Source organism: Dromiciops gliroides, chromosome 1, assembly GCF_019393635.1.
Source record: "Dromiciops gliroides isolate mDroGli1 chromosome 1, mDroGli1.pri, whole genome shotgun sequence".
Taxonomy (NCBI): Eukaryota; Metazoa; Chordata; class Mammalia; order Microbiotheria; family Microbiotheriidae; genus Dromiciops; species Dromiciops gliroides.
In genome coordinates, this window is record NC_057861.1 from 78,222,839 (window position 1) to 78,239,325 (window position 16,487).

Genomic DNA, 16,487 nt, shown 5'->3' on the forward strand with positions numbered 1-16,487 from the left:
ACATATTTACCTGGTTGTTATCTACCTACCCCTCTCAAATCTCATGGCACTAAATACATTTATTTATGTTCTTCATTACAACCATCTGTGAAAGCGGTCTTATCTAAATGTTCTAGTTCTTCCAAAGTTGAGCATAGTGCTGTATACAGAGTAAACTTTTAAGAAATATTTGATGAATGAATGGCATGTAGGACAGAATGTTCTAGAAACACATTTCTCACTCTCTCCTCCACTCCTCCCCCAATCAGAGGTGACCTGTAGATTCTGCTCAGTTCTCTGTATTCACAAGCGCTGGGCAGTTTTGTATTAGTTCTAAGTTATTCAGAATTTTTTTTTTGATGTATTTTTTTTTCTAGGATATATAAGATCCTTAAGTTGCCTCTGTGCATCTTGTCTTCAGAATGGTTTGGTTTGTATGGTGATCATGTACTCTTTTAATGTTTTTGTCTTTTGCTTTTCTTTTGCCAAATTTTCCTCTACTTTAGTATTTTTGTATTTTAAATCTGTTAAATCTCTATTTTGCTTCTTTGGATAAACTATACATTGTGTACTCTTTTATTTTTAGGCTGCTGAGTTTTTTTATTACTGCATTGAGAGTGATAATCTATGACAGATATTCATTCCAAATTTCTTCTCTCAAGCATTTCACTTGTAAACTATTTGGGAATTTCCTATTTTTGGTTTCTCATTCTCTTAGTATTTCACAGAATTCTTTGTGTGTTCACAACTGATTCACTTTCCAAAGGAGAAGCAATAATATGCATAGAAGTAGGCTATATGGCAAGGAGATGGCTGGTCAGATGGAAATGAAGCATGGTTTGGGTCCCACTAAATATAAAGGGCAATATACATTTAAACTAACTGACCCAGGATGGCGATTTGAAAGCTAAATTGTTATAAAATAATAATTTATCAGTTTAAAGACATGAGGGACATGGAATAAATAATGCAAATAAACTATGGAAGGTCCAAGAGTACAGAATCTACAGAATCCTAAGAGAAGAGAAAGCACAAGAGTTGGTGCCATGTTTACTTTTATGTGGTAGAGAAACATCCTTGAGGAGAAGCTGGAAGTTACTGAATCTGATACTCTCCTTTTACAGGTAGTAATTGGTAAGGCAGAGATTTGAACCTAGATCCTCTGACTTCAAATCAATAATTGCTCCATTATGTCTTGCTTCATTTCATGCTATGTGTTAGAAAAAAGAAAGCTGAATCAAGAGATATCCTTGAGTGCTTTCAACAAGTGTAGATTTAATGAATACTAATTAGAAGTCCTAAGATATATGTTCAAGGACTAGAATTGAATTCAAGAGACGCAGAGATGAAAACTGAAAAGAGTTCCTATTCTCGAAAGTGACCAGATGGAATGTCTGAAGATGGAATCCTAGACTTTAAGCCTGAGCAGAACTTAAGAATTTATCTAGTCCAACTGTTACATTTTACAAATGAGGAAATTAACATCAAAAGAAGCCTTCGTGATCTGACCACTGTAGAGATGACATTGGAGGCAAAAGGATAGGATAGTTCCAATGGGGGTAACGGGGGTATCTGCAGCACAGAGGGTATATACCAGGAACAGGGAACATATAGGTAGATAAGTGAAATATGATAGATGTGAGACAAAGTATGTAACATCTAGACACGAATGCTATGAGATCAGGTTGCAAATGTAAGATGGAAACAGATTTTGAATGATGAAGAATTTCAGTTTAAGAAATTTAAGCAATTCAGTAGATGATAAGAAATCACTGAAATGATATGAAGACAGGAGTGACACACCAGATACAGGTATATGTACGATCAGTTTGGCAGAGCAAGAAGGAAACACCAGGGCAGGGGAGGGGGGGAGAGCATGGAAAATAAGGGATTTGGGAAGACTAATTACTAGGCTACTGTCATAACTCAAGCAAGTAGAAGAAGTGGGAACAGAGTGAGGGGAAGGAAAGACAGGAAAAATTTCAGAGGCAAAAATCAATAAAACTTGATAGTATGTCAGGAATAAAGTAGAAGCAAAAGTTAATGATAACACTTTATTTTCTGAAATGGGAAATGCAGATTTTGGAGTCATCTGTATAAAAGTGAGAACTAAAGTCTGAGAAGTCAATGAGATCCCCAAGGAAAAGAGTTTTTAACCAAAAAAGAGAGAAGAGATAAGGCATGACAGCTAGTAGGGACAGACGGATCAAGCAAGGATTTCTGAGGATGAAAGAGACACTGGGACATTGGACAAACATGCGTTTGTGGGCAATAGGGAAGCAGCCAGGAGACAGTGAGAAATAAAAATAAATGTAGAACTGGGGATGAAAGATAAGGTAATTAGGATGGATCACATGTATCTGTAGAGGGGTTTGCACTGGCCAGGAAAGGTAACACATCTCTTCCTCTGAGATAGTCATAAAGGAGCAGCTAGTGGCAGAAGGCATCTTTGTGATAGGAAATGAGAAAGGGCTACGAGAGAACTTTAGGAAAATGGTCTCAATTTTTTCAGTGAAATATGAGACAAGATTCTCAACCAAAAAGGCATAAAGAGGGAAAAACCTGCAAAGTTTGAGAAGAGATGAAAAGATTTGGAAAAGCTGCTGTGCTAAGTGGGACAGTAGATCATTTATGGAGAAATAAAAGAATTGTCCCGAAGCAGAGGACCCAGTGGAAATGGTCAACATGGTTTCATGATTTTCTCTAAGTTCATTCAGCAGTATATAAGTAGAAGCAAAGGCTGACAAGGGTGGGAGTAATACAAGATTAAGGCTTGGAAGGGCACGATAAGCAATAGAATAATAGGCAAGAGACTGGAGAAGACAGTATAGAATTGAAATGGTTAATCGAGATGGGAAAGGGAGAAGAGTAAAGCCAATAACGGCCTGGGAAAGAACTGAGGGCCTGAGAAAGATAAAGAACAGGGTTTGAGATTGCAAGACAGAAGGAAAGGTAGAATAACAACAGACTGTGACCATATGAGGGAAATTTCAGAGTTCATGAACATGGAAGGTAATTCATTTTGGTGTCATGGTAGTACTAAAGGCAGGACTATCTCTGTGTATAGCTGAGCAAGGATGGAAGAATAAGCTGAGGAACTGTGAGGTTAGAATGTTTAAGAGAGTATCAATAAGTATATTGAAGTTCCCTAGCATGAGGGTAGGATTTGAGGATAGAGAAATACTGAGCTAAGCACTGTGCTCTTAGTAGAAAAAAGAAGAGTACCCTGTAGGTAGAAAGATAACAGTTCCCAGAATTGTGATTAGGTGAGAAATCTGATGATCAGAGTAATCTAGTGTTTGACAAACCCAAATATCTAAGCTTTGGGGACATGAACTCACTATTAGACAAAAACTTCTGGGGAAACAGGGAAGTAGTTTCACAAAAACTAGGTATAGACCAACATCTGACATGATATACCAATATAAGGTCAAAATGGGTACATGATTTAGACACAGAAGATGATACAATAAGCAAATTAAGTGAGAATGGAATAGTTTACCTGTCAGATCTATAAAGAAGGGATGAATTTATAACCAAACAATAGATAGAGAGCATTGTGGAATATAAAATGGATAATTTTGACTACATTAAATTTTAAAGATTTTGAACAAACAAAACTAATACAACAAAGATTAGAAAGAAAACAGAAAACCGGGGAAAACTGATAAAGGTGTTATTTCTCAGATATATAGAAAATGGAGTCAAATTTATAAGAATACAAGTCATTCCCAAATTGATAAATGGTCAAAATTATGAACAGGTAGTTTTCAGAAGAAATAAAAACTATTTATAGTTATATGAAAAAAATGCTCTAAATCACTATTGATCAGAAAAGGGCAAATTAGAACAAGTATGAGGCACTACCTCATACCTCTCAGATTAGCTAATATTACAGAAAAGGAAAATGAAAAACACTGGAGAGGATATAGGACAGTAATACACTATAGGTGGAGTTGTGAACTGATCTAATCATTCTGAAGAGCAATTTGGAACTATGTGCAAAGCACTAAAAAACTTTACATATCCTTTTTTGACCTAGCAATAGTGCTATCAGGTCTGCATCCCAATGAGATTTTAAAAAAGAAAATAAAAGAAAAGGAGATGTAAACGTATATGTATTGCAGCTTTTCTGTAGTGGCAAAGAAGTGGAAATTGAGAGGATGTTCATCAACTGAGAAATGGCTGAAGAAGTTGTGGCATATAATTGTGATACAATACTATTGTGCTATAAGAAGTAATGAGCAGGAAGCTTTCAGAAAAACCCAGAAGGACTTACATGAACTAATGCAAAGTGAAGTTAACAGAACCAGGAAAACTCTGTACAAAGTAATAGCAATATTTTATGATGATCAACTGTGAATGAATTATTCTCAGCAATACAATGATGTAAGACCAGTCTGATGAACTTATGATGAAATCTGCTATCCACCTTTGAAGAAAAAAGCGTTGGAGTCTGAATGCAGATTGAATCATACTTTTTAAAAACTTTACTGGGTTTTTTGGTCTGCTTTCAATCACAATACAACTAATATGAAAATTATGCTTTGCACATGGATAGGCATAATCTATATCCAATTGCTTGGCTTCCCAATTAAGAGGGAGGGAGGAGAAAGGGGGCAGGAGAGAATTTGCAACTCAAAATTTTAAAAATGAAAGACTTTACATGCAATTGAAAAAGAAAATATTTTAATTTTTAAAATTACAATTTTAGAGAGTTGCCTGGGGCTCTACAAGGTTAAATGATGCACCCAGGTTCATCAAGCCAATGTGTCAGGATTGGGAGAAAGTACAGCAGAAATACTGATGCCAGACTTCTATTAATAAAGTTGAGATCACATTAGCTTTTTTTGCCTACACTGTCATACTTCTGATTTCTATTTCTATTACATCCAACTAAAACCCTTAAGACTGAAGCATCGTCTCCCTGGCCCCGAGTGTGAGCCATATCCTTTTTAATTAAAGAACAACACTTGATGTTTATAACCATTACAATTTAAGGCATTAGATTCAGTACAGTGTCACAGCCCTTTGAAATATGTTTGATCCTATAGATCCAATATATAAATAGATCTATCATCCATTCCTTCATCCAAAGTGGTGATAAAAAGTCTTAATAGAAAAGGATTAAAAAAGCAAAGATATTTATATATCATTAACAAGTTTTCTCCATTTTCTCCAAATTCTACTTGTTAGGTTCTATTATTAAGGCAAACTTTAAAAAATTATTATAAACTATGAAATCAACAAATATAAACATAAAGGCCAGAAAAAGTGAACTGCAAATGAAACCACAAAGATACTACATGCAATCTTAAATGGTATTTATACTGGGGCAGCTAGGTGGCGCAGTGGATGGAGCACTGGCCCTGCACTCAGGAGGACCTGAGTTCAAATCTGGCCTCAGACACCTAACACTCACTAGCTGTGTGACCCTGGGCAAGTCACTTAACCCCAATTGCCTCACCCCCGCCCCCCCCCCAAAAAAAACCCGGTATTTATAGACAAAGTATCCAAAACAAGTCAAAACACATCAACCATACTCACTGATTTAAAATTAACATGGACAATATCAAAATGGTGCAGCTTGCCCTCCTCTAAACCACACTCTGGCCTTCTCTATATGTTTTAAATGTTCCATTGATGCTCTTTTCTTTCTCCACTTTACATTTTTCCCCCAGTCACTATCTGAATCAGCTTCCACTGTTCCTGCCAATCTGCCCCCTCCAAAGAAAAGTCCTCCACTGTAACCAAATTGTAGCCAAGTAAAACAAATCTGTGTTGTACGTCTAGAAATGATGGTGACTCCCTTGCAGAGTGAGTTCTTAGTCATTTTTCCCTTTCTTAATGATGTATATAGGGTTGACAAATACAAATCAGGGAAAAATACATTAATATTATTCTTTTTGGGGGGGGCGGGGCAATGGGGGTTAAGTGACTTGCCCAGGGTCACACAGCTAGTAAGTGTCAAGTGTCTGAGGCCGGATTTGAACTCAGATACTCCTGACTCCAGGGCCGGTGCTCTATCCACTGCGCCACCTAGCCGCCCCCATTAATATTATTCTTGATGACTCAATTTATGCTTTCAGTCTACTACTACCTGGTTTTTTTATAGTATCTATCCATAGCTCTTCTATCCTAGATATATACAACTGTTGAGTCGATTGAACCTAAATTTAGTAATTTACATTTATTGCTATTAAAAATTTCATCCAAGTCATTCCCCAATTGAGAAATGGTCAAAGGATATGAAGAGGCAGTTTTCTGATGCAGACATTAAAGCTATAGATTCCCATATTAAAAAATGCTCTAAATCACTAATGATTAGATAGATGCAAATTAAAACAACTCTGAGGTACCACCTGACACCTATTAGATGGGCTAAAATGACAAAAAAGGAAAATAATAAATGTTGGAGAAGCTGTGGAAAAACTGGAACACTAATGCATTGTTGGTGGAGCTGTGAACTGATCCAACCATTCTGGAGGACAATTTGGAATTATGTCCAAAGGGCTGTGAAGCTGTACATACCCTTTGACCTAGCAATACCACTTTTGGGTCTTTTTCCCAAAGAGATCATGGAAAGGGAAGAAGGACCCACATGTACAAAGATATTTATAGCTGCTCTTTATGTTATTTTTTGTTTTGGTTTTTGGGGGGCAATGGGGGTTAAGTGACTTGCCCAGGGTCACACAGCTAGTAAGTGTCAAGTGTCTGAGGCTGGATTTGAACTCAGGTACTCCTGAATAAAGCCAGTGCTTTATCTACTGCGCCACCTAGTTGCCCCTGCTCTTTATGTTGTGGCAAGGAATTGGAAGTTATAGGGATGCCCATCAATTGGGGAATGGCTGGACAAATTGTGGTATATAAATGTAATGGAATACTATTGTGCTGTAAGAAATGATGAGTAGGAGGAGTTCAGAGAAAACTGGAGGGTCTTGCGTGGATTGATGATGAGTGAGATGAGCAGAACCAGAAGAACACTGTACACAGTATCATCAACATTGTGTGTTGACCTACTGTGATGGACTATATTCTTCTCACCAATGCAATGGTACAGAAGGGTTCCAGGGACCTCATGATGGAGGAGGAGCAACAAATCCAGGGGGAAAAAAAAAAAGAACTGTGGAGTATAGATGCTGAATGAACCATACTATTTCTTTTATTTTTGGTGCTGTTGTTTTTTCTATTTTGAGGTTTTTCATCATTGCTCTGATTTTTCTCTTATAACATGATTAATGCAGAAATATGTTTAATGTTATTTTATATATATATATAAATATACATATACATACATACATATATATAAATAAACCTATATCAGATTACCTGCTGTCTAGGGGAGGGGGGAGGGAGGGAGAAAAATCTGAAATTGGAAAGCTTGTGTAGACAAAAGTTGAGAATTATCTTTACATGTAATGGGAAAAATAAATAAATAAATTTTTAAAAAAATTTCATCCCATTAGATTCTTAAAAAATGTCTTATTCTGTACCTAAAGCTCATATGGTTTCCTCAAACAGGTGGAAAGTATGTTGCACCATTTGTATTCTGAAGCTGTATATAGTCATTAAAATGATTAGAATTATTAAATCTTTCAAAGTTATTTCCATTTATAATGTTGTTGATACTACATCAACTACTCTCTAGCTTCTGCTCACTTCACTCTGCATCAGTACATATAATTCTATTACTACAGTCTTAAAAACTGACCCATATTTATGGAAAATAAAGTGTGTTGGATTAGGAATCAAGAAACACGAATTTATATCTCAGTTCTGCCACTAACAAGCTATCTAAACTGAACCAAATAATTTTGACTTTCTCACTCAGAGATTAGACGAGAATTTTTTCGAAACTCGTTATGTAGAATCCCACAACAGAATTAATTATTATTCTGATATTTAGGGCAGTGGCTGACATTATTCTTTTACCTACCCACTCCAAATGCAACTGTGATGTTATTTCTCATTTGGAATAAAGCAATTATATTTTTTCACAATGTACTCATGTCATTCATTTTCTTGCCTGAAGTTTGTGGATATGTGCTTTTCATGTTGATAATTTTAATTCTTTTTTTCCATACACACTGGATTTGAAGTCAGAGAATTTGGATTTATTTCTGGGCTTCCCACATACCAGTCATGAGACCTTGGTCAAGTTAATGCACTTCTCTGAGCCTTGGTTTCCAGTTTCTGTTTTTAATTTTTGAGAGGATTCTTGTTTAGGTACCTGACAGATTAGATACCAACTGTAGTTCCTCCTAACTCACAGATTCAGATATTTTAAGTTATCTTAAAGTTCTGTTCATTTAGGGATATACAATAACCTAGCTCACCTATGTACCTCCATGTTGTCCACAAAGATATGAAAGACTGTCAAATTCCTTGATAAAACTCAAGTAAATTACAGATAAGTAGCAATCCAAACAATTCATCTTAATTAATATTAATTTTTGTTTTGGGGGTTTGTTTGTTTTTTGTGGGGGGTAATGAGGGTTAAGTGACTCACCCAGGATTACACAGCTGGTGTCAAGTGTCTAGGGCCAGATTTGAACTCAGGTCCTCCTGAATCCAGGGTTGGTGCTTTATCCATTGTACCACCTAGCTGGCCTCCATCTTAATTAATATTAAATGAAGCAGTGTGTAGAATGAGGGAGCTTACAGTTGAAGTGACAGTCAGAACACATGTGCTCTAGTCAGAACACATTTGAAGTATCACATTTCATTTTGGCGACCATATTTTAAGAAAGTTACTGAAAAGCTAAAGTATGCCTGAAGAAGAGTGAACAAGATGGTAAAATAATTTAATACTATTCTATATAAGGGTCAGCTGAAGAAATTAAGGATGTTTAGTGAAGAGAAAAACAAGACTTCAGATCAGTATAGAATCTGAGAAGGTAGAGTAGGAAGGGAAGTTAAAGATGATACAGTTCAATTCCTTCATTTTTACAGAAGAAAACAAGGCTCAGAAAAATGATGTGAGACCACAAGTCACAAAGGTGAGGGAGTGGCTGAACAGGAATCCAAACCTAGATCCTCTGATTCCCAATCCAGTATTCTTTCCACAACATCATACTTCCTCTAAAAAATAGCTGAACTAAGTATTTTATGGGCTGTCAATCATATTGAAGAAGAATTTGATCTGTTTTGTTTGGCCCCAGAGGGCAGAGCTAGGAACACCAGGTAGAAGGTGTAGAGGAAGACCAAATCAATATGAGAAAGAAAAAAAATAACAACAATTAGAACTGTCAGAAAAGTGGAACTGATTGCCAACAGAGGTGAAAAATTTCCCCATCAGGGATAGAAAGGAATATACCTTCTTCTCAGCAGTAAATGGCACATTTTCAAAAATTGACCATGTATTAGGGAACAAAAACATCACAGTCAAATGTAGAAAGGCAGAAATAGTAAATGCATCCTTCTCAGATCATGATGCAATAAAAATTACATGTAAGAAAGAGCCAGGGAAAAGTAGAATGAAAATCAATTGGAAACTAAATAATATCATTCTAAAGAATGAATGGGCCAAATAACAAATCATAGAAACAATCAATAACTTTATCCAAGAGAATGACAATAATGAGACAACATACCAAAATCTATGGGATGCAACCAAAGCAGTGCTTAGGGGAAAATTTATAGCTCTAAATGCTTACATGAATAAAAAAGAGAAAGAGGAGATTAATGAATTGGGCATGCAACTTAAAAAGCTAGAAAAAGAACAAATTAGAAATTCCCAATTAGATACTAAATTAGAGATCCTGAAAATCAAAGGAGAAATTAATAAGATTGAAAGCAAAAAAATTATAGACTTAATCTATAAAACTAAGAGCTGGTTTTATGAAAAATAGATAAAATATTGGTTAATTTGATTTAAAAAAAGAAAGAAGAAAACCAAATTACCAGTATCAAAAATGAAAAAGGTGATGTTACCACCAATGAAGTGGAAATTAAATCAATAATTAGGAATTATTTTGCCCAACTGTATGCCAATAAATTTGACAATCTAAATGAAATGGATGAATATTTACAAAAATACAACCTGCCCAGGTTAACTGAAGAGGAAATAAAATCCTTAAATAAACCCATATTAGAAAAAGAAATTGAACAAGCCATTAATGAACTCCCTAAGAAAAAATCCCCAGGGCCAGATGGGTTTACAGGTGAATTTTACCAAACGTTTAAAGAACAATTAATTCTAATATTATACAAATTATTTGGAAAAATAGGTGAAGAAGGAATTCTACCAAATTCATTTTATGACGCAAATATGGTGGTGATACCAAAACCAGACAGAGCCAAAACAGAGAAAGAAAAATATAGACCAATCTAACGAATGAATATTGATGCTAAAATCTTAAATAAGATATTAGCAAGGAGATTACAGCAAGTGATCACCTGGATAATACACTATAACCAGGTGGGATTTATACCAGGAATGCAGGGCTGGTTCAACATTAGGAAAACTATTGACATAATCAACCACATCAATAAGAAAACCAACCAAAATCATATGATTATCTCAATCGATGCAGAGAAAGCTTTTGACAAAATACAACACCCATTCCTAATAAAAACACTAGAGAGTTTAGGAATAGGGGGAGCTTTCCTTAAAATAATAAACAGTATCTACCTAAAGCCATCAGCAAGTATTATATGCAATGGAGATAAATTAGAGGCCTTCCCAATAAGATCAGGGGTGAAACGGGGATGTCCATTATCACCCCTATTATTTAATATTGTACTAGAAATGTTAGCTTTAGCAATCAGAGAAGAGAAAGGAATTAAAGGAATTAGAATAGGCAAGGAGGAAACAAAACTATCACTCTTTGCAGATGATATATATGATGGTATACTTGAAGAATCCTAGAGAATCAACTCAAAAATTACTTGAAACAATTACCAACTTTAGCAAAGTAGCAGGATATAAAATAAATTCACATAAATCATCAGCATTTCTATACATGACCAACAAAGTCCAGCAGCAAGAGATAGAAAGAGAAATTCCATTTAAAGTAACAGTAGTAATAAAAAATACTTGGGAGTCTACTTGCCAAGACAAACCCAGGAACTCTATGTACACAACTACCAAACACTCTTCACACAAATCAAATCAGATCTAAATAATTGGAAAGATATCAATTGCTCATGGATAGGCAGAGCTAATATAGTAAAAATGACAATTCTACCTAAATTAATTTACTTATTCAGTGCCATACCAATCAGACTACCTAAAAATTATTTTATAGTGTAGAAAAAATAATAACAAAATTCATCTGGAAAAACAAAAAATCAAGAATATCAAGGGAAATAATGAAAAAAAATTCACAGGAAGGTGGGTTAGCGGTACCAAACCTGGAGCTTTACTATAAAGCGGCAGTCATCAAAACTATCTGGTACTGGCTAAAAAATAGAGTGGTAGATCAATGGAATAGGCTAGGCTCAGGAAATGCAGTAGGAAATGACACTAGTAATGTAGTGTTTGATAAACCCAAAGACTCCAGCTTCTGGGATAGGAACTCAGTATTTGACAAAAACTGCTGGGAAAACTGGAAGATAGTATGGCAGAAATTAGGCATAAACCAACATCTTACACCTTATACTAAAATAAGGTCAAAATGGATACATGATTTAGACATAAGAGGTGATACCATAGGTAAATTAGGAGAGAAAGAAATAGTCTACCTATCAGACCTTTGTAAAGGAGAACAGTTTATGACCAAACAAGAGATAGAGAGGATTATGAAATGCAAAATGGATGATTTTGATTACATTAAATTAAAAAATTTTTGTACAAACAGAAGCAATGCATCCAAAATTAGAAGGGAGGCAGAAAGCTGGGAAACAATTTTTGTGGCCAGTACTTCTGATAAAGGCCTCATGTCTAAAATATATAGGGAACTAAATCAAATTTATAAGAATCCAAGTCATTCCCCAATTGAGAAATGGTCAAAGGATATGAAGAGGCAGTGTTCTGATGAAGAAACCAAAGCTATCTATTCCCATATGAAAAAATGCTCTAAATCTCTAATGATTAGAGAGATGTAAATTAAAACAACTCTGAAGTACCACCTGACACCTATCAGATTGGCTAAAATGACAAAAAAGTAAAATAATAAATGTTGGAGAAGCTGTGGAAAAATTGGAACACTAATGCATTGTTGGTGGAGCTGTGAACTGATCCAACCATTCTGGAGAACAATTTGGAATTATGCCCAAAGGGCAATAAATCTGTGCATACACTTTGACCTAGCAATCCCACTTTTGGGTCTTTTCCCCAAAGAAATCATGGAAGGGGGAAAGGGACCCACATGTACAAAAATATTTATAGCTGCTCTTTACGTGGTGGCAAGGAATTGGAAGTTGAGGGGGTGCCCATCAATTGGGGAATGGCTGGACAAGTTGTGGTATATGAATACAATGGAATACTATTGTGCTGTAAGAAATGATGAGCAGGAGGAGTTCAGAGAAACCTGGAGGGTCTTGCATGAGCTGATGATGAGTGAGATGAGCAGAACCAGAATAACATTGTACACAGTATCATCAACACTGAGTGTTGATCTACTGTGATGGACTAGATTCTTCTCACCAATGCAATGGTACAGAAGAGTTCCAGGGAACTCATGATGGAAGAGGATCTCCAAATCCAAGGAAAAAAAAAACAAAACTGCAGAGTATAGATGCTGAATGAACCATACTATTTCTTTTGTTTTTGGTGCTGTTGTTTTTTTCTATTTTGAGGTTTTTCATCAGTGCTCTGATTTTTTTCTCTTATAATATGACTAATGCAGAAATAGGATTAATGTTATTACGTTTATATATATATATATATATATATATATATATACACACATACATACATCTATATGTGTGTGTGTATATATATATAAAAACCTATATCAGATTACCTGCTGTGTAGGGGAGGGGGGAGGGAGGGAGAAAAATCTGAAATTGTAAAGCTTGTATAAACAAAAGATGAGAACTATCTTTACATGTAACAGAAAAAAAATAAAATACTTTATTAATTAAAAAAAAAATTTCCCCATCAGAACAGTTCTTCAAGCAGGAATTAAAAAACCATTTATAGGGGCAGCTAGGTGGCGCAGTGGATAGAGCACCGGCCCTGGAGTCAGGAGTACCTGAGTTCAAATCCGGCCTCAGACACTTAACAGCTGTGTGACCCTGGACAAGTCACTTAACCCCAATTGCCTCACTTAAAAAAAATTACATGCTAAAAAACCATTTATAAGGTGTGTATATAAATGTGTGTGTGTATGTATGTATGTATGTGTATGCATGCATGCAGGGATATCAATTTACATATATCTATGTGTGTGTGTATATATATACATATATAATATATACATATATATGGTTTATATCTAAAGATATAAGCTAATGTTGTTAGTAGTCAATGCAGTATGCATAGTGGATAGTGCTGAACTTGAAGTCAGAAAGACTTGCATTCAAATCCTGTCTCAGACAATTACTTGCTGCTGACTCTGGACAAGTTGTGAAGTTCAACTCTCCGAAGCAAAATTTCTCAATCTGTAAAATTAGGAAGTTGGCACTGATGACTGTTAAATTCCCTTCCAGCTCTGAAACTACGAACCTATGATCTAGATGACGACTGAGGTACCTTCCAACTCTGAGGTTCTATATTTGCATCATTTATCAATTTAGTAACCCTGTCAAAAAAAAAAAAAGGAACTAGAATTACTTTGTCTGACTCATGTGTCTCCTAGTGATCATTTTATCCCTTTTTAACTGTTCTAAAACCATCTGTTTAATCATCTGTTTTACAATTTTGCTGGAGACTTTTGTTTAAAGTTTTCAGAAAATTCTGTCCTGCTGTCTCAATTCCTTATTAGAGCTTAAATACTTACATCTGCAAATTCTTTTAATACACTTTATCCATCCTAGGTGCCTTATACTCAATGAAGACAGGTAGGGTTTCTCTTACTATCCTCTCACTTATTCTGGCTTTCAATTTCCTCTTAATAATTTTTTTGGTTTTCAGTCTAAAGATTGTCTCCTTGATAGTGTAAAGAATTAAGAGTTATTTGCTGGTTTTATGACCCCATCTTTTGGCTAGAATTTTTAAAACCCCAGCACACACACTGGTCTGGGGCTCAGGTGCTGATCCTCCACAATGGCACGGTGCTCCACCCACTAGTTGTAGCCGTCGCCATGGCACTGGCATCTCATCATCACCACTCGTTGACACCTACGTGGGCCTGGCAAAATTATAATGACTAGAAGCCCAGTGAGGGCAGTCATGTGACTGTCAGTCAGGGCTGTCAGCCAATTGGATTGGGGCTGTGTGTGGTCAGTCTGGGGTCTGCTGGGAAGGAGAAGGGAGGAGTTTTGCCATTCTAGCTTGAAGCTGGAAAGCAACAGGACACAGCTTTGTGTTCGCAGCTGATCCCTGGGTGGTGGTGTTATTCAGGTTCTATCATTTCCCTTCCCCCATTTTATTTCCTTTCCCTTAATTCTACTGATCTTGCTTGTTTTTTTAAGTTCGTTCTTGTTAATAAACCCTGTTCTGTTTTTGAGGGAGGCTCTTGGTTTCCTTCCTTAACTCAATATTGCGGCAAGCCACCTACTAACACTCCTCAATTAAAATCTGGCCCCTACAGTAGAAAAAAATAACCCTGAAACAGAAACAATAACTCTGACTCTCAATATTTTATGTGCTCATATGCAAATTGACTTCTAAGTACTTTATCAAAGCTCTATATTCTCTATTTTATAACAATATTGATTTCTAACAGAAATATTAAAATAAAAGAATTATTTAGATTAAATTATTTAAAAATTAAACAATTATAGGATCCCATCTTTTCCAATTTTTCCAGAAGAACTACGTCTGGATTTCTCCTCCTTACCTGGCGCTTGATCCAGAACTCCTAGGATCCTGTATGTCAGTATTAAGACTCCGGCAATCGTAATCCTGAGTCTGGGACATTGCAGTCTGTTGCCAGAGCAATCAATGGAATTTCACTGACTCATCCTTAGGCCTCCACCATCAAATAACAGAGTGATGAGCTATATAAGAAGAAAAAAGATATCTTTAAACAAATATACAGATTTTTGAACATAAGCTACAAAAAGACTAAAAACTTCAGTTATGGGGCAGGAGGGAGAAATCATTTTTATTTTGTGTTTTAGGAATGAAATGGTAGCTTACTTTTCATTGAACCAACAGAGAATACCTAATCTTACAAAGTAAACCAAGCTCAAAAGAAGGGAAAGGCTTTCTAATGACAAAAACTTGGATTTTTCTCAATAATGGCCTCTGGCAGAGTACAATACAGTAGGCATCCAAAAAGAAAGATCTTTGAATCAAGAAATTTAATTCTAACAAACTAAACAGAAACTATTCACACTAGCATTTCACCATTATACTAAACAAGGCACCAAGGTACTGTGTCTGGTACTATAGGGATGGCCAGTGTGACACCTGATAGGTTGATAATCTTTATCTCTTTGTTAAGAAGAGGTAATTTTGTCCCCTTTAAAAGGTCAAATTCAATCCAGATCCCATAAAAGAAAGTGGCACTGTCCTCTCTAGCCTCTCTTCCTTTCATTCATAAATTCCCCTAAAACAAGTCCTCTTTTCACGTGTTCTTTAGTGTCCAGATGCATAAAGTGAACAGGAAGTCTGTGGATGGGGAAAGGAAAATCCTTGATTGAAGTCCAAGAAATGGGCATTGCTATTTTATTTAAGGTGAAAATACAGGCCATTTAGACTTTTACACTGGGTCAGTATTATGTCATCTTAGGCTATAAAGACAGTGTGGGTTAATATTCAGAGCCAGGGTTTAGAATCAGGAGCCTGAGATTTCAGTGACTGCAATTCCACTGCCTTGCTATGACTATTTTTAAAAATCAATTAGGGGCAGCTAGGTGGCGCAGTGGATAGAGCACCGGCCCTGGATTCAGGAGGACCTGAGTTCTGGCTTCAGACATTTGACACTTATTGGCTGTGAAACCCTGGGCAAGTCACTTAATCCCAACTGCCTCACCAAAAAAAAAAAAATCCAATTAGCTTCTCTGAGCCTTAGCTTCTTCATCTACAAAATGGAGGTAATGATACTTGTACTATATGCCACAAAAGGTCACTGTTAGAAAAGCCCTTTGTAAACCTTAAAGTAGGAGCTATTTTTGAGTCCCTTCACTTGTTTGAGCTAATCATTCTGTCAAAAACTTGTTCTTCTCTTTGTATCTATTCATCTAGTTTTCTTGGTTATTTCCTCCCTGATTGTCTAATTTTCAGCTCTGTCATACAAATTAACACTTAAAATATTGTTTTGTTTAAAAAAACAAATTGTTCATTAAAATGCATACTTCCAAAGCTTCTATCATCTTTTTCCATTTATAATCAAACAAAACAAATTTCTTCACTAGCCATGCCCCTCACCCCATAAAAAAATTTTTTTTGTTTGCATTCTGCCCTTTGAGTTATCAAGTGGTGGATAGGATAGTATATTTCATTACTAGTCCTC

At 35.8% G+C, this 16,487-nt stretch overlaps 1 protein-coding gene across 3 annotated transcripts in view; it reads right to left on the reverse strand.

The window, feature by feature from the left end:
* Nucleotides 1-16,487, reverse strand: part of ARHGAP39 (Rho GTPase activating protein 39) — a 399,852-nt gene that overhangs the window by 269,845 nt on the left and 113,520 nt on the right. For 2 of the 3 annotated variants that reach the window (XM_043976255.1, XM_043976256.1), the window contains exon 3: nucleotides 14,868-15,027. In XM_043976255.1, the coding sequence (XP_043832190.1) occupies nucleotides 14,868-14,947 (80 nt within the window). In that variant the 5' untranslated portion in view covers nucleotides 14,948-15,027. Of the gene's footprint in view, nucleotides 1-14,867; nucleotides 15,028-16,487 lie in introns of those variants that run through there. The other variant, XM_043976257.1, reaches the window with a different exon arrangement.